This window comes from Drosophila busckii, chromosome 3L, assembly GCF_011750605.1.
Source record: "Drosophila busckii strain San Diego stock center, stock number 13000-0081.31 chromosome 3L, ASM1175060v1, whole genome shotgun sequence".
NCBI classification, from domain to species: Eukaryota; Metazoa; Arthropoda; class Insecta; order Diptera; family Drosophilidae; genus Drosophila; species Drosophila busckii.
In genome coordinates, this window is record NC_046606.1 from 8,484,547 (window position 1) to 8,509,305 (window position 24,759).

At 39.3% G+C, this 24,759-nt stretch overlaps 2 protein-coding genes across 5 annotated transcripts in view; one reads left to right on the forward strand and one right to left on the reverse strand.

Annotated features, from left to right (window-relative positions):
- The window catches only part of LOC108599383 (trichohyalin), a 37,248-nt gene that overhangs the window by 7,269 nt on the left and 5,220 nt on the right, over positions 1–24,759 (reverse strand). For 2 of the 3 annotated variants that reach the window (XM_017986190.2, XM_017986188.2), the window contains exon 2: positions 4,811–4,843. The exons of the other annotated variant lie outside the window; for it this stretch is intronic. The gene's annotated coding sequence lies outside the window, so the exon portion shown is untranslated. The remainder of the gene's footprint in view (positions 1–4,810; positions 4,844–24,759) is intronic. 3 annotated transcript variants of the gene reach the window in all.
- On the forward strand, positions 10,069–11,174 carry LOC108599389 (transcription initiation factor TFIID subunit 8). Of its 2 annotated transcripts, none has more exons than XM_017986196.1 (4): positions 10,069–10,213; positions 10,267–10,719; positions 10,774–10,887; positions 10,940–11,174. In XM_017986196.1, exons 1-4 carry the CDS (start codon positions 10,099–10,101, stop codon positions 11,104–11,106), a joined length of 849 nt encoding a protein of 282 aa, XP_017841685.1. In that variant the 5' UTR covers positions 10,069–10,098; the 3' UTR covers positions 11,107–11,174. The 2 variants fall into 2 exon arrangements, with proteins under 2 accessions (XP_017841685.1, XP_017841686.1); XM_017986197.1 differs by having other exon boundaries at positions 10,270–10,719.

Genomic DNA, 24,759 nt, shown 5'->3' on the forward strand with positions numbered 1-24,759 from the left:
CTAGAGGCGTGTGTTCTTTTTAGGAGACGAGTTCAAGCAACTATTCGACTAAGCCTTGAAGCTTTAGATTTATGCAGAAATTTAACAAAAAACACTTTCAAGTATATATGAGAACAACTTTATATGAACAAATACTAAATTATGTGTTTGCATATTAATTAACAAATTAGAAATTATGTAAACAGGCGCCGCAGGCTTGACTAAGTGGCTGCTTAATTGAGCTCAACACCCGCGCACACAGTCATGCCAGCCATCAATCAGTCAGTCACTCATTCAGTCATTCAGCCAGTCAGTCTAGCAATCAATTGAAAGCGTTATATCGTCTGCTTGTGGTCTTAACCTCTTGATTGGGGTTCAATGCGAACAGCTGCCTAATAAATCTTCAAAAATAAAATTTCAGCTGCTGGATTATTATATTTTGTTGCTCATAACCGGTTGGCAACAAACAAATTGTGCACATTATTCTTACAACAAATTTGAAAATCAAAACAAAACGCACAAAAAACAAAATAAATATATAAACTTGTTTGGCTGTGTGAGCTAATTATAGTTCCCAATGCGACACAGTTTTTAATTAGCAGCCATTCCGGAAAATGTGCAAATTCAATAAATGTCGAAAACAATTCCAGTTTGCGGCTAATTAAGCACTAATTTGTACATAAATTTTTAAATATTACGCAGAAACTTACTCTGCATGAATTATTTATACAACGCAACCGCAAATCAACCGCAACACACAAACACAAAGTTTAACTAATTAACTGAAAAGGTTAGAGAGCTAACTGAGCAGCAGCATATTTTTTGATATATCAGCAACAACAATTTGCCAAGCAATTGGCAACAGTTGCACTTTGTTTTGACATCGTTCGCATTCAATTTTGATATCATTTGTAAATCACAGTCAGTGGCAAGTTGCAACCGAATCTGCTGCAAACGAGACTAAGCTGCAAGAGTCTGCAATTCCATTTCGACAGCTTTAAACGTATTTTCACACACACACACACACACACAGTCACGTTGTCTTGGGCAGGCATTACTTTGGCTCAACGCTTTGCACTTATTTCGTGTCCTTTGCTTCACCTGTGTCTGTCTGCAGAGGACTAAGCTGGCGGCACGTAGTTGCTTACAAGATATCTCGCATCTGTCATGCCGTTTTATCTTCCAAAGAGTGAGAGAGGTAGAGAGAGAGTACGAGCGAGAGAGTGGGATAATCTCATTGGCCCTAGAGCCGCGTCATGCCACTGACTTTTTGATAGCTACAGTTTCAGTTTCAGCTGCCTTCAATGCTATCACTGCAGGCCAATGTACTTTCAATGCACAAAAAGTAAAAGTCATGCTGTTAATACTACGCATTCCATGCTGTTGCTGCTGTTGCTGCTCTGAATGTTGCTGCTGCTGCTGCTGTGAATGTTGCTCTTCTGCACACGCCTTTGACAGCTCGTTTTTTACTCAGATTTTCTGGGTTTTTGCTTCAACTAAACGCAATCAGATTGACAAACGGCCCTTGGGTCGCATGCGCAATATCACGCATACGCCATGAGGCTGCATGTTTAATTGAATGCGAATGAATTGAAAGTTTTACACATGCTGTGCTGCTTGTTTTTCTAAAGTGCTGTGCGCGCGTCTGCAAGTTTAAATTAATTTCCAGACGAAACAGCAAAAAAAAAAAAGAAAACTTGTTTTAATGAGTTTAGTAAATGAATTTCAACAAACGAATGAAGCGCCATGAGACGCACTTAATCAGAGCTACAGATATAGAGCTGCTAGTATAAAATGAAATTCAGCTCAACATTGTGCTGTTTAATAATCATTTGGGTCCACAGCTTTTTATTTACGAAAACAGTTATCAATCATTTCCGTTTTGAAATCTACCTGCCTCGCACTCAGTCCTACCCCAAACCAAAAACAATGACATAATTTTCAACGCACTACTCACACAGCTGCATCAATCACATTAGGCCTGACTTTGACTCCAAACACGTACTCAGCATCGAGTTCCTCCTCACCAGTTCCCCTCTCACATTGCTGGCATTTTAAATTGTGAGCTTGTCGAGCAAATGAATTTGCGTATTGGGCGCAGGCGCCAGCAGCGACTACGTCAGCGTCTACACACACTTGAGCTACAACAACAACTGCAAATACTACATATAGTAATAGACACAAATGTTGTGTATAGCAAATATTACAACAAATATTTGCTCTCAAGTGATGTCATGCGTTTGAATTTATGCCAAGCAGTCGCCCCCAATCACTTTAATCTCCAGTCGTCGCAGTCGCGTTCCTCAGTCAATGATGATCTTCGCTTGAAATTCTTACTTATTTTTATAGGTTTTTTCAAATACTCTAAAAGCAGTTGGGGTGCTTGAGCTACTGCAAGTTGTTGTTACAAATTTCTTTTCATTTTTATTCAAATATTTACTTTAAGCGTATTAAACTTTAGCAATTGTCAAATTATTGCTACTTGTATTTTTAACACTTTATAATTTCCTATTATTTTAGCTTAATTTAATTTAAAGCGTATTGCTTTAGCGTTTCGTTAATTCATTAATTGTTTTTGCATATTTTTGTTTCATGTTCATTGACATGAAAATGTCATTTAATTTGTTGTCGTTGAAACATGTACTTTCAATTAATTATTTTGGCACGCTTACAAAAGCAATAACAATAAAAAAGCCAAACTGAACCGAACTGTTGTATTGTTGTTGTATTTTTAATTTATAGCAAATATTTGCGTAAATTAATGACAAACAAACACGCAGAATGTTATCAAACTACAAAGTTTATGCTGCTGGCCAGCAGAAATTGTTAAAACCAAGTCCAAGACTGTGCAAAGGCCAAAATGCTGGCCACACACAAATTTCTCTGTATGTGTGTGTGTGTGTGTCTGTTTGTCTCTAGAGTCGCCCATTGTTGTTTTGGGCTATCTACGCAAAATTTTTGTTTCGTACGCGTGCCTCTGACACAGTTGACACATCTGAGAGGTAAGAGGCGAGCGCAGGGCCGAGAGCGCTGTTGGCCAATTTGTGCTGCAACTACTGATAGTTGCTTGGCTTGCTTGCCTGCCTGCCTGCTTGGCTTTATCCAGAGCTCAGAGCATTGTGCGTGTCAACGATAAATCAAAAGTTTTATCTTGCCTCTGCGGCACCCACAACAAGAACCCAACAGAGGCTTGAGTGCAAATCATTTGCAGCCTCAACAAAATTCAGCTTAGGCTACGTTTCGGGGCTGCTCACATGTGTGCTGATGAGCAAACATTTTGTGGGCTTTAAGTCCTGCCTCGCTGGCTGGCTGACATTCAATCATGAGCGGCTACAATTTTGTTTGCAAACATGTTGAAAAAGAGTTTGATTTGCATTTGCAGCTCTGGAGCGTCGTCACATGTCTGAAAATTATTCCCGTTTAACTGTAATTTATAGCAACTGCAACAGTGTGCGTGTGTGTATGTGTGTGTTCGTATGGCGGCCATTTTGTTTGTTGACTTAACGACTATGCAAAGTCTGCGTTTATTTATGGGCGTGTGGGCGTGTCTGTCACATAGATTTCAATTTGTTTTCTCTTCTTAATTTATTTGTTAAGTTCGACAGTTTTTTTTTTTAAGGCATTTGGTCATCTATATTTAAATCAGTTTCAGTTCGTTGCGGCAAATGCCAAGGCGAGCTTCAAATCTGTTGCGCTGTTCACAAATCAAATAGCAAATTAAACACAAATCTCAACAACGAAAGCAATCAAAACTGACGCTTCAAGCGACAAATTTGGTCACAGAACAAAGCAAAAAAAAAAAAAACAGACAAACAAAGCGCGAGAAACAAATTGCATGCAAATTTTTAGCTACAAAACTGACAGCCATAAAAAAAAATGACTAACACTTGGACTAAGTTTTTAAAGTGCAGGTGGGTGGCGGGACTATCTGATTTATCTGTCTCTCTGTCTCAGTCTCTCTATCTGAATCATTCATCATTAAATTAGCAGTTGCCGTGCAGCTTATCAATGCCGAGCGCAGCCACAGGGGCCTGCACTCAAGCTCAGAATTTAATTTTTCAGTTGGCTTCCCGTTTGCAGTTGCATTCAATTTGTATTTTTTAAAAATGCAGCGACTTTGTGTGTGTCACAAATTGTACAAATATTTGATAAAGCTGTGTGTGCAAGCAATCAATATTTACTTTACGTTTCGTATGTATTTCATTTCGCATCAGAATGTTGCTGAATGTGAATGTGTGTGGCATTTAACAAATTGTTGTGGCTTTGGCTGTTGAAACTTAAAGCCGCATTGTTAACATTGAGCATTATTACGCATACGCCACGTGTGCAGCAGCAGCAAATGCTTTTCGCTCAAATGAAGCGCATATATGACAATAAATTACACACACACACACACATGAACTCTCTGCTTATTTTATCAGCGCTGCCAAATGCAATTTTGCGCGGTCTTTGGCTCTCGGCTAGTGCTAAAGAAATAATAATAAACATAAATAAGTGCAGCAAGCTGCCAAAGGCTAAAAAGCCGTCGCAAAATAAATATAAATATTGCATGTCTGTATGTGTGTGTAAGTGCAAAATGAAAATGGAAAAGCCAGTGGGACACAAGATGAAAACGTGCTCGTAAATTGCCGCTTAGCCAAATGTGTGCGGCGACTTCGGCGGTTGGCAGACAAAGATGCAAATGTTTTGGTTTGCAGCATTTTGTGGCAAGCACACACACACACATGTGGCATTCAAATTGCATTAGCCGCATGCTTAATCGAAGTAACAAAAGCGATTGAATAAAGCAAATGCATTTGAGAAATACTTTATGGCTTCGAATTCAATTTACCTTTTTAGTCAAAGCTTCGCTGCTTGCCACAAACTGCAAATAAATAAAATATTCAAAATTAATGTACGGCTTGTTAAAACTAATTTAACATTTGATAGAAACAGCAGTCAAGTCAAGAGTCAACTAGCATTTGATTAGTTTATATAATTTACAATGACAAGTCTCATTACACAAATCCTATTAACAAAACCATCAACGCCACGCTGATTGACAGACAGACAGACGCAATTTGAAAACTGCACGATTTTTAACAAATATTTTTTGCGCTCGCTAAATGCTTAATGACATTTGTGTGGAAATCGAATTCGAACAAATACAATAAATTGCGTAACAATCAGCGACGCCAGCTGCCACTTTGGACTATCAAAAGCTGAGGTTGACCACCGCGCCATGTCCAATTGACTGTCAAGACAAAAGCAACAGTCACAAGCAACTGTAGCAAATGTTGTTGATAAAAAAAAATACACTATCTCGCTTTGTAACTGAGCCAGAGCTTTAACATTATATTTACATTTCTTCATATCAACTTATCTACTGCTACAAAAACAGCTGTAATAGCAATAATAGCGAAAACAAGTTTATTTAGCCACATTTCCAACTGTTGAGCTGCCACAAATTTTGCATTTAATTTAAGCTAAGACATTAACTAAATTGCTGCGTATATCATTTACATAGTTAAATTAAATGTCAAATGACAAATGTAGCACAATTTTAAGCGTATGAATATTAAAGCTATTACATGTCTATGTGTGTGTGTGTGTGTGTGCATAGCGCTCAAAGCGTGTTTGCTTAGGCAACTTGCATGAAAAGTTAAGTAAATAAGTTTTATAAAGTGCAAGCGCAATTTGCATTTCAGTTAGCGGCAATCTAACTAATTTCATAGAGATATAACTGCTTAGCATTATTTTAGTAGCAGCAACATATAAAATAAAGAAATTTGCATGCGAATGCAGCATACGCTTTATTACAGACTCTGCAGCTGTTAGTTAACATAATATGTTAGGCTAATTGCTGCAGTGTCTTTTAACTTAACAGCTGCTAACATTTGAACTGAGCAGTGCATTTGCGCTTCGACCACACGTCTCACTTTGATTTTGTTATTTACCTTTATCTTTGTTGCAACAAATTCGTTTTTTTCACAACTTGCTGCGCAGACAAACTGAAATTCGACTGCAGCTAAAAGTTTTCCCTAGCGCTTATTTGTTTTCCGACTCCCTTTTGAGTGTTAAATTTATGCAAATCGCATGCAAAAGACTTGGGCGAGAAAGTTTGCAGTTTTCCCTTCGCGGCGGTTTATGTGCCACATTAGGTGCTGTTAATATTTTTCTTGTGCGAAAACTTTCGTTGCCACGCCCACACGCGCCTAGCAAATTGGCACAGGTGGCTTTAACGCATAAGTTTGATTGGTTTTAATTGCCTGAAATTGGCATAAATTGCTAAAAGCAAAACAAACAATTTAAAGCAAAAAATCTAGTAGCAAAGAAATTCAACAACGAATTGAGCAACTCAAAAGCAAAATTTATTAATTGAATTCTGCAAGAAATATGAAGCAGCATACCCAAAAATATTTCATACGTATTTATAAAAAACAAAGCGAAGCAGAGCCGCAAAAATTCAGTGGAAATTTAAATTCAAATCAACTTTCCAAGTTTGCCAAATAAAATTTATGCAAAAATTCTTTGCTGCTGCTACTGCTGCTGTTGTTGTTACTAAAGAATGTCAACAGCAGCAAAATAAAGAGACAGAGAGCAGAGACAACAACATGCTAAATGCGTCCTAGAAAATACCTAAGCATAATTATGAATTTCACTTGCATGGGCACAACAAACAGAAAAAAAGCAGAAAAATCACTAAGAATAACATAATAGAGGCGTAACAGCAACAACTAAGCAAAGCTATGGCTCAGACTCTTACTAAACATATGCATGCTATATGCATAACTGATAAACAAACACAAACATGTTGCCAGTCGAACCAGCAGGCACAACAGCAAGGGAGAGAGAGAGGGGGCGATGTTGCTGCTGCGTAGCACCAGCAGCAGCAGCAACATCAACAAAGTTGAGGGCATAACAACAATAAGCAGAACGCCAAGCAAATTATAAAAGAAATTTCTGTTGCTTATGTAGGAGAAACTTGGGCAATTGTGCGGGTGCATGTCTCGAGCTTGTCAAAGTTTGTGACATTTTCAAGTGAGAGACAACTTCACCCCTACAAATTGTACCTTGTGCCGATTTGTTATTGCTATTGTTTTTATAAAATGCAGACGCTGCATTTTCTGGCATTAACAAATTGCAAGCGTTGCAGTTTTGTTGTTGTTGCTGTTGCCTTTCAATATGTCAAGAGTTGCGCCTCAAGCACTGTTTACAATTTGGGGAATTACAGTTTATGCAAAATGTAAATTGTGCATAATTTAAAGCACAATATTTGTGTGTGGAGATATAAAAAAATTACTATGAAATGTGCAAAGAGAAATTTCACTTCAATTGTGATTTATAAAATTTGTAAGAATATTCAATAAATAAAACGTTTATTATTGATAAACCATTAGAGCAACAACTAGCGATTTTATTAAGAATTGTTTGCACATAAATTTAGTGAAAAATATATGAATTAATAATTACTAAGAAGTCAACTATAAATAAATTTTCTTGCATTAAAAATATTCTCTCTATAGAATTTATAGCAAGTTCTAAGTGAAATTTTCAGCACTGGGTCGGCACGTGTAAGAAAGCAGCCATAAGCACCTGCCTAAGCCGCTTGTCAATGCACCGTTATAGCGATCCTAGCTATTAATTCTTATAAAGTCAATTGGCACTGACTTGTGACTTGTGGCAGCTTCAGCTTGGCTGCAGTTCCGGTCACATGGCCAGCGCCCTTCACCAGCAAACAGATCGTGCCACAGTTCGAGCTAATGGCTAATGCGTGGGCTTAACGGTTTGCTGTGGCAAACGTTGCAATCTTGATAGATTTATCAGCGACTGTAGCTGTGGCAGCGGCTGTGGCAAAGTGGAACAATTTGTTGGAGCAATTTGCAGCAGGCGCAATTTGAACGCGACTTCCAGAGTAATCTGGCGCTCAATCAATTTGGCAGCAGGTTTGCTTAGCTGTCGGTTCAGCTTGCGCAGACTGTTGGCTGATTTAAGCTGGCACAGCTTATCGAATTAATCGTCAGAGACAGCGACAGCGACGGAGACGACAACGAGCTGGCAGAGAAGACAGAGACAGCTCAATTTTGCCACAAATTGTGGCAATTATTTTGTTTGTCAGCGCATTGAGCAAACAACTTGCGCGTCTTGTTAATTATGAATGAAATTTATGCAACAAGGGGTGGCAACAACAGCAGCAGCAGCAGTAAGAATTTCTTGGCCTTTGGGGCAAAGTGATGAGCGCATGCGCATGAGGGAATCGGAGCAGATTGAGTTTTAATCGCTGCTGATTTTAGCATTCCGATAAAGCATTCGCCACAAATGTCAGTTGCGCACGCCCACAATACACGATGCACACGCTGACAAGGGGGCGTGGCATGTAGCATGGAGTCTTGCAGGCAATTTGTTCAATTGCAGCAGCCGCTTGGGCGTCACTAATGCGCCGCATCGTCTTGCATCTGCAACTAAAAGGCTTTGCGGTTGTTTTGACTGAGGCTGAGGCTGCCGCGCGCCGCCACCCGCTGCATGTTGCAAGTGCTGCTGGCGCTTTATTGCAGTTGGCGTTCAATTGACACAGTAACCTCGTCGCTGTTTTTTTTTCTTTCTTCTTTACATGTGCGCGCTCGCCTCATGAATGATTATCGCCTACAGTGGCTGCTGGTTGCAGCCACACGATGATGCATTGCCGCAGCAACTGCCTTTGAGTGTCTTCTGCTTTTACTTCGCAGTGTGTGTGTGTGTGTGTGTGTGTGTGTGAAAATTTGTCATTAGGCACAAAGCGCGCACATTCTCCACATAAAGCTGTTCATGCTTATTTAACAAGCCAGCCGACTTGTTTGTTTATATATAAACCATGTGGCTCCCCCTTGGTCATGGGCATCATAACTTGGCTGTTGAGTTTGCTCAAAAGAAAGTTACCGCATAATAAGCCAAGCCAAGTTGCTTTTTTATTAAACTCAACGCTAACCTGTCTTGTTAACCGTACTTAACCTCACTATTTAATGGCCACAGTTTCCAGCTAAGAACGCTCAACTAAGTTTATGTGCGTAATGCTTGGCATCATTTCCATAATGATAATCATGTAAATATATATAACTTAAATTCTAGTGTAACTGCAATTCGCATACAGAGAGCGACGCGTCGCTTGGTTTTGTCATCAGCTTGTTTAACAAGCAGAAGCTTCAGATTTTGCTGCGTTAGTTTCTGGAAAATTGATTCAGCAACAAATATTTGCATAACTCATTAAGAGCGTCGTTGCCGAGCTACATGAACATGAACTTACACATATAGCCGCAGATATAGTCTGTATATATTCTATGTGTGCGTAAGCAGTTTGCAGTCGCTTGTGATTCTTAAAGCGAAAAATATTTTAATTAGTTTCGTTTTATTTTTTTGGGTGCGGAATGGCAAACTAATTGTGGACGCAACAAAGCGCGACGAGCAAATCGCAATATGGAAGGCTTATGCAAAATTCGTGGGCTAGACGTTTTACAAATTTGATTATTATGCTTATTTTAATTCTAAAACAGCTCTAGCATAAGTATTATCTTAAACTTTCAAGTAATGGTAATGTCTTCATTAGAGACGTGGGTAGACCAGTTGTGCGTCACTCAAAGTTTCGAACGCGTTTCTGTCGTCTCTTTATAAAATATGCAACTTAGAATTATTAGTTGGCAGTAACTTTTAAAAAAATGCAGAAATTTTAAAAAGATTTCCTGTTTTTTAATCTTTAATTTAATGTATTATATTTTCCTTCAATTACGTATACTTAATTCTATATATTTATAAGCTCTCGTTTATATTTCTTCCGTTCCGCTTAAATGATATAAATAAATAAATATATTCTTCCGTTCCATTCAACATTGAAATTATATAAATAAATAAATAAAGTAATATATGCATTTATTTTGACATTAGTTGATGCTGCTAAAAGTTTTACTTTTAACCAAGCATCGGAAATAATCGCAATGGCAAAGTCTACACTAATTTTTAAATTAATTTCAGAAATGAATTAATCAAAAGCAGCAATACGTTAGAATAAATAATTTAATTGTTAAACATTTTAAGCAGTATGCCTTGAAACTAATGCAAAAGAAAACTATCGAAGTTATTGATAACAATAGTTCTGTAGTTGCCCCAACAATGAATCCCTACGATGAGAGTTTGAAGCAAATGCTTAACCATTTGTTGCTGGAGCGCCACTGCGAGTTGGAAAGCGAATTGGTGGGCGATAAGCTCATCATGTTGCTGCAGCATCGTAAGTAGCATTGGCGGCATATCTGGCAAGCAATCAATGTCGTAAATTCTAAGCAGGATTGCGTGACATAGCAGTGCGCACTTCAAGCGCTGCTAACTATGCGGGACGCTCCTCGCCCTGTTACTTTGATGTGGAGCGCACTTTTCAACAGCTGGGCATACGCATAAGCGAGCTGCAAGCTTTGCGCAGTGAGCGTCAAACGCACGCGCTGCAGTTTGCGCCCTTGGAGACGCAAGATGAGAATTTGCATCAGACTCCGGACTTGGATGTGAATCAGCAGCGTGGCGCACGCAGTGGACGCCACATACCCAAGTATCTGCCGCCGTATCCAAGTGTGCACACGTATAAGCAAACGCGCATGGATCTGATCACGGATCGCGGCTATGTGGCGGAGCGTGAGCGGCGTGCGCAGCATCGCAGCAACACGCAGCGTGCGCTCAACAAATTTTATTTACGCACGCAGCCAACAGCGTCGCTGTTTAACTCAAAGTCAGAGCAAGGCGTTGGTAAGCTGCATGCAATGATTGCTACAAATTGTTGCAACTAGTTCTACTTTGCAGTGCTGCAAGTGCAAACTGCTGGCAAGCCCGCTTATCTGTCAGCGCTAATGCCGCAAGATGAAATCTTTGATGTGGACATCTATGAGTTTGTTGCTGAGCCACTCAGTGAAAAGGGTAAATGCTTAAATTAAAAGCAACTTTAACTCAACTTTTATTTACTTATTAGCGCAAGGAAATTCTTTTCTACGCGAAGCTGTAACATCGAATGCAGATAGACCAGAGCGACCGCCAGACTATGAGCGTTTATTTAAAGAGTTTTGTGCAGCTGAAGACCTGAGCTATGTGCCTTGGGAACAACGTCTGGTGTCTTTCAATTCCAAGCCGTGCATGTGAAATAAGAAAATAATTAAATTTATTTCAATTACATTTCATTAAATGCCAACACACGTTCGCTCACTCGCTCGCTCGCTCTCGCACTCTCTTGACCCCAAAAGCAAATGATGCACTAAAGTTCAAAGTGCTGCCTGATTCCTGTTTCCTGGCTGCGCCTGTCTGCACTGCTGGTAACGGTAGCATTTCCAAAGTATTAAATAACTTTGTAATTTAATTACTTTGACGCTGGCGTCTTCGTTGCGCCGCTTAACTTTGATTAACGTTGCGCAATTTTTCAACAAGTTTCACTTCAACGTATAGAGCTCACGTACGTACGTACGGACTAACTGACTGACTGACAGGTGTGACGTTGCGTGGGTTACTAAAGGATACACAACAACAGTTCAGATTACACGCGACCTTAGACAGTTGTCTGTCTCGTTCTCTCTATTGCGCTTAAGCGCGCTTAAGCTAATGACTAAATTAGCAGCTGTCAGCAAAAGGCTGCAATGTTGCCCCAGCAATTCCGTTTGATTATTTGATTTGGCATAAACAACTGAAAGCATTTCACACACACAAATTGACTTTGATATTGTGTCAGCGCCAGTTGCAGCTGCAGCTGCAGTTATTCTTATTGTTGCAACATTAAATTGCATAAACATAAACAAATGCAATACACATGTTCGCGCTCATAAAGCGACGCATGCAGCACATTAAAAGCCGAAAAACTATTTCTAGCCGGAATTTGTTTAGACGCGTTTACAGCTTGTTCTTGATTTGTTGCGCTAAATTCAATACGCATGCAATAGTTTATATATACACATATATATATAGATATAGATGCTGTCATTTGTTTATTTGTGGTCAGCTGCAGATAAATATGAATTTGTGTTTATTTGTTTTTTGGTTTTTTTTTGAGTTCAACGCTTCAGTGTCTGCTCTAAATTCTCGTATCAATTATTTATTGTTATAGCGCTTAAAAAACAGTCAACGGAAGTTAAATAAATGTGGTAAATATATAAACAAACACAGACTAGACGACTTAGCAATGCTCTGTGGCTTTTAAATTTACATTTATTTAATAAATAATTGAAGCTTAAAAAGTTTTTATTAAGAACAGGCCACGTTCAGCTGCCATGACTCAATTTTTGCCATAAACTTTACATTTTCATTTCCGTACACACACACAGAGACACAGCGACACACACACACACATGCATACAATATATATTCAACGTTATCTCTGGTTGGTTTGTCAACCGCTTGGCCAAACAAAAGCCAATTTTTCATAAATCTTTTGCCTACCCTTATCATCTCAACAGTCCCAGCAATTCCGCATTGTAATGTCTACTCTCTCACTCTCTCACTCTCTCTCTCTCTTCTCTTCTCTTCTCTTTCTCTTTTGTTGCCATTTTACGTTTGCATTTTAACCTTTTTGCTTTTGTTGCTGCTGCTCTCTTGACAAACACTTTAAATTTTACGCTCGGCTGTGCGTCCATAAAAATTGTTACTTTTTTTTTTTGCTTTTGCGGTACGTTACTCATACGCCTCGTGCAACGTTACAAATTGCCGGCTCGTTATAATTATGACGTCGTTTTTACAGCTGTCTGGGGATGCCAGTTCGAGTAAAAGTCGCTAAGCAAATCAATTCAAGTTCACGCGTCTTTCTTAGCCAGAACTGCGGCGCGTGTGTGAATTTGGCTTAGCCCCGCGCTTTACTTTACTTGCCGACTTGTGGCGGCTTTCCACACACACACACACAGACAAACGCCGTTGCTTGTCTTTTGCTTATTTGATGTTTATTTTGCTTTGTGTTATTTATGTGCATGTATTTTTTTATATACAGAGCGAGCGAGCGCAAGCCGAATCGCCTGTCAGTCAGGCGCGTGTTTAGCATAAGAATTCGACAGCCTTTCGCTTTGGGAATTATAAGTTGTTGGCACTGCTGTACCAAAAGCTGCTCACTTCATTTAACTAATGCAAATCTCTTTCGCCTCAATTTCACCCAACAATGCTGAAAGTCACGCTTGCACTTAAACTTGTGTTTGATTTATGGCAGCAACAACAGCAGCAGCAGAGAAAAAACTAAAAGCGAATTTGCAGCGAAATTGTTTTTGAGCCTAGTTTGTTGGTCAATTCGCTTGCAACAACTAAAGTTCATTTGTTGTACGTGTTATTCGCACATTTTGCTGCTTGTGCTTTATGGCAACATTATAATGTAGACCCAGACCCAGACCCAGATCTCAACTTTACGCACAACTTTTGCCTTTAACAGACACAAGCGTGTGCATGCGCGTGTGTGTGTGAGTTGTTACTCGATATTATGGCAGCTATATAAAAGTACATACATGTACAGCAGCTGTACGTGATACGTATTTTTAGCAACGCCTGTGCGTTTTACGTGCGTAACGTGTTAAAATTAACACACGAGGCGCCACACATTGCGCATACGCACTGTATGCTGTCTTGGCTGGCTGACTGATTACTTCAAGAAAATTGATTGAATTTGATTGCTCTTAGACTTCAGTGCAAACTTTGTGCCCCCGCAACGCTTTTGCAGCCAATTAGTTGCAGCAGTTGCACACTCAAGACTCAACTGAAGACGCTCCACGCTCAAATTTACATAAATCGAAAGACAAGGCGGCAATTTACACGAAAGCGCTTGGCAATTGAATTAATGTGGCAGCTAGAAAGCAAGTGAATGCCATGGCCGGAATGTTTTTGAATAGCTAATGTCTTAATAATGCCAAAACGTGCAACAAGCAAATATTTTGCATCTCAAAGTGAAGCTGAAGCTGAAGCTGCTGCCTCGTACCTTGGCAACGACAGCGTCTCGTATACAATTTCAGCTGGAAATCTGAACACAACTTCCGTCAGCCAAGCTGTCTCATTAGCCTGCTGCTGTTGCAATTGAATGCAATGCGCTGCATTCTAAGCAGCTTGGGCATTGTTATCTTTTGTCAAAGCCAAACACAAAAGCTGTAGCTGAAACTGCAGCTAATATAATCATAATAAGCTGAAGCTGCCAAGTTTAACATTTTATAATCATAACAAGGTGCTACAAATCCGACATTGAGTGCAAGTTGGCCTCGACTGCTGCATGCGCTAATCGTAAGCCAAGCCACTTGAGCATGGCCAACATTGTTCAGTTTATTGTGCGGCATTCACTTTTGTTGTAAGTAGAAAGTAGCCAGCCACACGCCCTGCAAGCGGCAAGCGGCATGAGGCAGCTTCTAATGCAGTCTGACGTTATCTTTAGTTGCTTGTCATAATACAATTTCCTACTCCCATCCCCACAGAGATCGGGCGCGCTCTAATCAATTTCAAATGGCAAACGCTTGTCTGTTTTTGGAGTCGTGCGCCTCGCTTTCGGCTAATCAGCATTTGGCAATCTCTTTGTAGTGTATTTACCATATGGCTGGCCAGCTTAGCAACATGCTGTAGCAACATTGAGAGCGCAACATGTTGCCCGCAACAAATGCGACGCGCTGCTTAGTCAGCCATAAATATTTATTGCCGCAGGTCATGTTCAGCCAATAAACTTTGAATTGCATGCGCCCTATAAATACACCAAAGTGTGTACATATATATATATTTAGTTATACATATATAATTTAGTTGGGTCTGTGCCATCAGCAATTTAATGTGTTTATTTTCTCAAAGCGCGCTGACCTACGCCCAGTTCAGGGGCAATCAGCAAACATCTTTGGCATTATTATTTGAAAAGTTGCCTATTAGGCGAGCCCGAGCCCGAGCCAGAGCCCTCGTTGCCATTGTGGCATGAAATAAGTTGCAGCTTTTTGTTGTTGCATGTCTGTTGTGTCTTTGCCGCAATGCAACTGAGACAATTTGTGTGTCTGTCTCTCTGTGTGTGTGTGTAAACCAAATCCCAATCCCGCAGCTATCAAAGCCTCACACACTCGTTCGCTGCCTGCCACAGACATTTAGTCGCTTAAAACTCAGCTCCACTGCTTGCCACACATGAGTCGGCACGTTTACGATTTTGAATTCAATTTCAGTTGCTCCCCGGGCACACTTGTTCACTCTATAACGAGAGCTGCGCCGCTGTTGACATAGACACATCCACGCCCACTCAAGCCACCCAACCGCCCAACCACCCACACGCCCACACACAACTGACCTTTTATAGCTGCTATATTTATAACAGTTTAATGCAAGCGAGCAACTGAATTTGAATTTTGTCGCCTCTGAATTTATTTATGCGCATAAGTGTTGCAACTTTTATTTATAAGAGCTGCTTGATTTATTTATAGCTTGTTAATTTTAATACTAATTGCACATTAACTTAATGAAGCATCGCCAAAATTGAATGCCATAAATATTAAATGCATTTGCTTTAAACTCACGAGCATCCATATCCAGTTTGTTTATCAGCCATTTAATTTAAATGCACGTTGCTCATGGCTCGCTAGCAATTTATATGACCATTTGCATGTTGGCGCTTGACATATTTGTCAGTTGTTTAAATAACTGTCATAGGAGTAGCTGAAAATATTTTCTATTTCGCTTGTCAGACAGACAGCCTATTAAATTTTATGCAAGCGACAATGTTTTTGGAATTTTCGTTATAAGTCAAGGTTGGCTGCACTGCAAACTATTTTTGAGCTTCGCACTTTATGAATGTCCACAGCAAGATCTATAGATCTATAAAAATATATACGCTAGAAAGCTAAAACACTTAACCTACATTTTGCGCTTGCTGCCAATTAAATTAGTTTGGGCATAAATCATCACACTAGGGACACTTAATGTGACAAGATAAAGTCGCCAACAGACATAAATAAGCTTAGACATATGGCTAAAGATCAAACTTATATATGTGACATTCGAGAATTCTTTGCCTAACACTTTTTGGCCTTGCTGTGGTTTGTTGCTTGGGGCAGAAACAATTAGTTAGCCATGCAACAAGTGGTTGCTTGCCCTTTTCGAAAAGCAATGAAAAACTTTGTTTCAAATTGCTGTCGAGATGACTAATCTGTGCTGTTAAAAATAAAGCAAGAAAAATAGTCTGGCAAGAAAATTGGCACGCTTCTTATATATCACACACACACATTAATTTGGCAGCCAAGAAAATACTAAAAGCGAAAGCAACGTTAGCCAACGAGCCAAGACAGCTCGAACGCTGAAGAGTGTGAACCAATTAAATAAAAAGCAAAATTATGCTGAAAATTTCTAGAGATTAGCTGCTGTTCCTAGTTGAGTTGCCAAAAATTGCTGTGACAATTTGTTTGCGTATTAATTTCTCAAAATACCAATGCAATAGCCCGAACGCTTTAAATTTATAATGCAAACTTAGTCAGCCGCATATAAAAATTAATGCGTTGCTATAATTAAAGCTGCTTGTATTTGGATTTTGAAATTGCTCACGATAAAACATATTCAATACTAATTTTAGCTGCTTATTTTAGTTGGCCCCACTGACAGCCCAGGGAAGTAATAACATAAATAACTATGCGCCTTAGTTGCTGGCGCCCCCGCAGACTGAAGATGCGAACTTCCGTTGCGTAGAGCAGGAAATGCAAATAAACAAAACGATTTTGCTTTGTGCTTGGCCTGGGCCATTTGGAATTGATTTTTATAGCACAGAACTCGTAAGTATTTGATATTTATGCACGCCCCGCTATTTGTATACGCATTATAATCTATACAAAGCCAAAAACTTTGCTTGTTTACATAAATGCCAAGTCTACTCGCAGTTGAGTTCGCGCTTGAGTTTGAGTTGTGTTTTCATTTCAGCTGCACACACTTCCTTTAAATGCGAAAATCGTACTGGACAAGCCTTTGAATAAACAGCAAACAGGCAACAGCAGCCATTTTGTTTAACGCTTGCTTTATATGCGCCACGTACACTCGTCACCGCTGCAACTTGATTATGTTTTATGGGGCTCGGGCAAAAAGCCACTAGACCATGGCCCAGAGGGGCGGCGCTCCGGCACACACTGAGAGTGCCCCGAAGAGTGTAGACGGCTGTCCCAATTTATGAATTCATTTTTTTCCACGTTGCTTTTTGCCTTTTGGGGCAGCCCATTAATAGCCCAAAGAGTCTTGGCTTTATTATTGCTCATTTGCAAGCGCAGCAGCAAGCGCGACCGTCTATTAAAAAGTCAGTTAAGAAAAAAGCATATTGTGAATTTCATTTGCTTTAACTTTAATAAAAAAAACTTCTGGCAGCAGCAGCAGCAGCAGCAGCAGCAACGCAGCAACGTAAGCTGCAATAATCTTTATTTTTAATTAGCAGCAACTTCGACTTGCAATTGCATTGAGCGAGCAGCAGCCAAAGCTTTACACAGAGATTTCAATTGCTTGACGTTTTTTTTATATCTGCTTATTTAACTTTCAACGCCAAGAGCAACTTTTTTTTCGCTGCTCATTTAAATTAGCGCTGAGCTTCTTCAGCATAAGTTTTAATTAGACGCATTTTATGCGATCCCATTTAAATCAACAGCAATAGCCAGAGCGTGGCACGAAACCATTTTGGCATTTGTATTGAAATGTATGCGGTGAGTGCGTCTATTTTTAGTGGGCAGTGTGGGAAAATCAATTAGGCTAAACATGGCAAGCGTTGCGTTGCGACCTTAGGAAACCATTCAATTCATATCTTGTTGCACGTTGCACGCTTCCGTTCGTCGCTAGTTTCCGCTTCCGTTCCATCTTCCTCAAGCAGCCATTGCAACAGCTCAATGACTTACTCTATCAGTTGCCGTTACACTGAGCAAATATTGAAACAACTGATTAGTTTGAGAGCTTGTAGCTTCGCCCTTAGGTAGCCTCAATGCAACAATAGTTCAATTACACGCTGTAAAAACAATTGTCAAAACAATATGGCCCTAAAATTTCAATATTCATGACATTTAATTGATTTAATTGTGCAAGCTGTCGCTTCTCTCTATGTCTCTGTGTGTATGTGTGTGCAATCAAATGTAAATGCAACATGCACATGCATTTGAAATGCGGTTACTAGCATCAGTTGCCAAAAGGGGCGATTCGAATGTTATAACTAGTCAAAGCAAATCTGCTTAACTATTTACGTCATTCATACATTTAGACAAAGTTGTGCATAGAGGGAGTTGTGGGCGTGGCAGACCTTTTAAAGATGTAAACTATTTATACAAACTGAGACGTTTAACTCCTGTGCGTCTGTATGAGCGTTAAGAACTCAGAGACTGTAAGTGCTACAGACACCCAAATTGCATTATAGATGCATCAATTCTCAGCATAGATCGAGCTTAATTTAAAAAATTGGAATTCTTTCCCATTCGAACGCAAATCGAAAATAAATTACAGCCTCTACTCGAACCGTTGTCAGCTCGATAGCAACTTAATTAAAGTCTTTTAATGCTAATCTACTTGCTTAGCCACCCTCGTTGGCAATTTTAATTTCCGAATTTGCCTATCAATTCGATATTTTGGCAGCTGTACTTATTATAATTATATTAGCCATGTACGCAGTGCCGCTGCCTTTGACACGTCTCGGCAATAGAATTACGAGCTGGTTTTGGTAAATTTCTCACATATTCTCGACCAAATAAAAGTCACCAAAAACTTAAATGGCATTCGAGTCACAAACATTTTTGCTAATGGAATCACAATTTCTTTCCATGGTGTGTGAGCGAGAGAGAGCGAGCAGAAAGTTATGCCAACATTTGTGTCTATTTGTTGTTGCGCTTAACTGCAAAAGTTGTGGCGAAAATAAAACCAACTCTCAGGCTTGTATGAGAGTTGGTCCAAATGGAACTTAATCAAATTGGTAGAACATCGTTGACGTTATGCGCTTGTTGTTGTTGTTATTGTTGTGGCCAACACAAAGTTGGCCAACAGCATATTTTGTTTCCAACGGCTAAGCTAAGGCAGCGAGGCACGAGCAGACAGCCAAGTGAGCGTATAAATTGAAATGAGGAATGAGAAATGAGCGTCTAACTTGAGTGCCAGCTGTATACAAGACTTATGCGTAGATTAAACAGAGTAAGTCACACAGTACATAAGTCAATTCGCTTAATTTACTTTGCTGCCGCTGCTGCTGCTGCAGTCAAGTTTGTTTATGCGATTTGCAAATTGTTTGTATGGCAAACATTTTGCTCCTTGCACTGCAGTCAGGCTTAAGTGTTGCCTACTTTCGAGCTGCACAGTGGAGCTAAGCTGTGCAAATAAAGCGCATTTGGTAAATTGCATTTGAGTGCAATTCATAGCTGCACTGACCTACAAATTATGCAGTGCGAGAAAATCCGTTTTTACCTCTGCGAAGCTTACAAACTAATTGAGTTGTTGCTGCGCCAGCTAGAGCAACAATGCAAAGTCAATTAAGTGGCTTACAGCCACACACAGAGTCGAGAGGCGGCAGCAGTGAAGTCGAAAGTCTTAGGCAAACATCTTGCAACAATTTGCATAAGCGCTAAAATGCGCTTCACGTGACCTAATTAAAAGCTCAGCAACGAGAACAGCAACAACAGCAGCAGCAGAACAAAAGTTGCCATTAAACATTGCTAATTACAAATGAAAAACAACAACAATTGTGTTCACTTGGCACTTCCGCCGCTGCTAACAAGTTGCATCCTTGTTTTGATTTCTCTCTCTCTCTCTATCTCTTTATCTTGCACACATCCTTTTAATACAGCTTGTTTGTTATAAGTGCCGCTGCCTGACTTTCAACACCTTTAGTGCCATTTCAACAATTTCTAGTTGTTGTTGCTGCTGCTCTCTCCCTCTCTCTGTCTTATACATATTTCCGTTTTTATTGTGTTGTTTTGTTTTGTTTTGTTTGCTGTGCATGCGTTGGCGGCTCTCGCACTTGTTGTGTGAAGTGACATTGCGCTGTTGACCCCTCGTCAAGCTGCCAAGCGAATAAATTTTGACGCTGACCAGCAACTACAGCACTTATGTTAACTGGGTCAGCGCGCACACACACACACACACACACACATGTGTGTATGGCATATGTAGGCCTAGGCTTTATATATGTGCGTCCATTTACCATGCTGCAGATCATCTTTTAAGATTATAATTAGTTAACAGCTTGACAGCAATGGGTCTGTTTGCTCAAAAGAGCAAACGAAATTTAACATTGAGTTGAAAATATGAAAGAGAGCGCTACAAACTCAAATGAATTCAAAATATGCTTTGAGCTGTACACAGATTTGAGGTACAGGAATTGCAGCAAATCTTTGTTGCCGTAACTAAACATTGCAAATAGTTCTTCTAGAGTGATGAATTGGTGCTATAGATTTCAGACTAAAATCTCTATAATTCTGCAAAATTATTTTTAGCCTGCAGCACATTTTTGCCAGCTGAAAATAACTTTGAACTGAACTGCTGCATCCAAATAAAATTCAGTTCAGTCGATGCACTCACCCCAAAGCAAACTCTGCCTGCAAGCAAATGTGGGTTTGTGTCCGAGCTAAGTCGAATCGATGCGTCTAATTGACTTTGGTCAATGCAAGCAAACAAGAGTTTGCAATTCCAACTGTGCATGCCAATGCGTACACAAGTATATATATGTGTGTGTCAATGTGTGTGTGTCATATATATTAATATGCGTGGGCTGCAAACGCAGTCGGCGCACGACAAATAAACACAACAACTTCATTAGCGCGTTTGCCAGCGGCAACAGCGTTCGTTCCCGTTTGCCGTTTGCCGCTTGCTGATTGACTGATTATGGTCAAGTGTTTTGTAGGCTGCCACCCGCCAAGCCCCCACCCAGTGGTTTGGCTAGTTAACTGCAATGTATGTGTGGCTGTTGTTTATTAATTAACGCACAACTCTAAAAATGCTTTTTTTTTATTTATTATGCGCACGATGTTGTGTCCATGTTGTTGCAATTTTATTTTGAATTTATTTGATTAGCGCATTTTTCGTGTGTGTGTGTGTGTGCTCGTTGCGCGGATTTATTTTAGTTTTATTGCAGCTTCACGCGCGCATTTTGTTTTGCTTAATTGCGCGTGTTGCACGCGGCGTATGCGTTATATGAATGCGATACATTACACATACGCAGCGTTGGAGCACCAAGCACACATATTTTGCCAACAGCCAGTGCAAGCAAACATGTTGGAATTCTCTTCTATATAGCTCTCTATCTATCTCGCTCTAGTTGTGATTTTTTGTCTGATTTTCTTCTATTTTTTTTTTTTGAGCCGACAAAAATGTTGGCTATTTTTCTTCGAGCTAGTTGCATATGCTGCTCGTTGTTGTTGTCGACTATCTAAGGAAGAAAATTGTGCCATTTGTCTGTTGGATTGTTGGCTTGGGGTTTGCACGCATAAATTGAGTTCAATGGAATTCTTTGAGGGTTTGCTTGTTAAATTACCAGCATGCCAGCATGTGGGACTTACCTAAAAAGAAAAGATATAGAAATAAATATAGTAGTGTGTGATTGATAAAGTTAGTAAATCAGTTGATTGCTCTTGCGTATGATGAGCACAAAAAAGTTTCTGGGCAAGCTTAGCAACTGTGTAATGAAGCAATTGTCCAAGCTACAGCTACAGCTACAGCTCATAAATATAAATGTTAATTAGTTGCTGCTCATTATGTTTCAATTAGTTGTACACTGCGAAACTTTTACTCCAACTTGGGCGCTCTCAAAGCTCTTCACTTATTTATCTCACAGATTTATGCGCATTAAATGCTGTTTATTGTTTTCGTTCTCGTTTTCGTTCTCGCTGTCACTTTGCCAAATAACAAATTCAAATTAAGCGCTGTCACACTCGAGCTAAACAATGCGAAGATCTTATAACAAAGTCAACGCACAACTTGAAAATGTCGCGACTTTCGCACAGGATTAGCGCACACAGTCGCAGTCGCAATCGCAGGCAACAAAGAGTGTGGCAAGCACAAGGGGAAGCGGCACTAAGACAAGAAAAACTGTAGCAGCTGCACAAAAGCATATAAGCAAAACTAACAAAAATAAATGGCCAGCAATAATGAAGAAAATTGCAAGCGAAAAGTTGCAATGCCACTGCAACAGACGCGCGGTGGCAATTTGATGAACTGAGAGAATGCGCTGCAACTAAAGAGAGTTAAGTAAACAAAAAAGGCTTAAAGCCGAACGACTATGAACAGTTGAAGGCAACAGATTTGGCTTTAAATATATTTAAAATTAACAAAGCTAAGCTAATTGACAAGTCAACACAACAGTTTTTTGAGTTGCAAGCTGCTAAGATTGATAAAGTTGTTCACTAAAATAAATGAGGCATAAGTGTTTTCAAATTAATTTAGTTAATTCCAAACCCAACACTTGTGGCAAGGATTGCCAAAACCTCCGAAAGTCCAAACAGGTTTGGCTTTGTGTCATCAGCTCATAAAATATTGTACAACTTTTTATTTATAAATTAAGCTGCCATACTATATACTTATATAATATTCTATGCTATAAACTAATTATTTACTTTCGCAATTCGATATTCAAGGCTAAAGACTGAAGCTTAAGCTCACACTGTTAAGCTTAACAGCTATGTTAACTAACATAAGAGCGAAGCGCTCACCACATTCTAATGCTAGACAAACATTTCTGATTACGACATCCTCTCTGTCTATTTGCTGTACAGGGTATGCGCAGAAAAGTGAAAATTCCCTTGCACATATTTCAACTTTTGTACATTTTTGTTCTTTCTCTTGCTGTGTTCTTTGCTTTTCTTGTGACTTTCCCTCTCGCTGAGAGAGTCGAGGCGAGTCGAGTCGAGTCGAGTCTGCTGTAATTTCGCATGTGGGCGTGCTGCTCTAAGAAATTGCATTAAAAATGTAAATCTCTAAGCTATGGGGCATTTTGACATGGCGCTCTATTTTCCATTTACATTTTTCAATTTACTGTCAATTATATGCCTGAGTGCAGGCAGTTACAAATGTTATTAATTTACTATTGCCAAATTATATGCAAAATGCTAATTGCCCACTGCCAATCAATATTTATATTTGTGTGGCTTGGTGTGTGTGCGTATTTTAAATCGCATATTTAATTTCGACTTTGAGTATCATAGGCGTGTAATTTGCATAAGCAACGAGCATACTTTGATTGTTTCAAAATGCCCACAGATTGTTACATTTTAATGAAAATTTTGCGGCTACATTTTGGCCGGAAACTCGTGATTGCGATATTCAAAATATATTAAATACGCATAAATATTGATGTCAGCCGATTGGACAGCGCTCATATTGACAGCTTACAGTCGGATTTGATATATATATAGGTCATGATACACTCCTTTGCATTGGGAACACGTTCGCACACACCCCAAATGAATTTCAAGGCATAAGTTAAGCATAAAATGTATTTTTATGACTCATGTTAATTACTTTCAAAAATTTTCGAATTTTTAGCATGCCAAAATTCATTAGAACCATAAAAAACACAAAAATCGCATAAAAGTTTCAAATTTTTTTGGGTGTGCTGCAGCCACCAAAGTGTTAAAAAAGAAAATAAAGTGAGCGCTTAGCTCATCTAACAATAAGCTGCGCAATTGAAACACGTTCAAACTGCCAACTAAACAAAAAGACATAAAAACAATAATAAATTGAGACTATGCGGCTGGCATGCGAAATTCAAAAAAAATAACACATAAAAAGCCAAGTCAAGCATAAGGTCCCTTAGCAACGTGATAAGCGATCATGCGTGTATTTTAATTATTAATAAAATTAAAATAAAAAATAGCTACGTCAGCCCTTAAAAAAGGCGCTAAGCACATAAGCTGCAGACTTAAGAAAACTATAATTAATAGTCGTATAAAAGCCGCTGCTCCATTTTGATTATAATACACTAGAGAATTCATTTAAATTAAAAGTTCTATGAACTGTATACACTATGGTATAGTTTTATTTATTTTTTTGGCGACAGTTGTTTGACGAGTTTTGTGTTTGCTTTGAAGCCGACGAAAATTCGTAATCAGCTCAATCAACATGCGTAGCTATAAGTGAACTACAGTAAACACTCCATGTTTGTATAAAATTCGTTAATAAACACGTTTGTTTACGAGGCGTCAAAGCACGCTGCTTAATTAGCTCATAAAACCTTAAAGGAAAAACTAAAAGTATCATAAAAACAAACTTTTGTAAAATAATTAATCAACATTTGTTGTTGTTGTTGTTGTTTTTTTCTGGCTGTTTATTGTGTTCTTCAAATGTCAGCATCTGATGTGTATGGGATATTGAATTAATGATGTAATATGGCATTACATAAAAAGTTGTTTGGGGGCGGGGGCGGGGGCGACGGCCTAGCGTCGGCCTCAGGTAAGACACATTAAAAATTCTATTGCGAGCTGCTCTCGCTCGTTAAATGTGAGAGCAATGTGCTGAAATATGCTATAAATATGCAAAAATATGTTGACAGCCGCTGGGCTACTGGAAAACATCAGCAGCAGCAGCAGCAGCAGTGGCAGCCGCTTTTATTTAAATGACTAAACTTGGTCAACAAGAGTTCCAAAATACTGATCACAATTTCGCTAGAAATTTCGTTGCTTATCACAAGCTTCGACTCTTAGCGCTTATCTTATCTGCCGAACAGCAAAGAGATTGCTCAAGTTTTGTCTGCCTGCGTGCAAATACAATTTGTTGCTATCTGGAGCAAGATCTGGGCTACTATAACAACTATGACCCAAAAAGATTTATGGCTAATCAAGTATAACAGTTAATTAAATAAGTTAACTTGCTTGTTGTCCTGTAATTCAAGTTCTT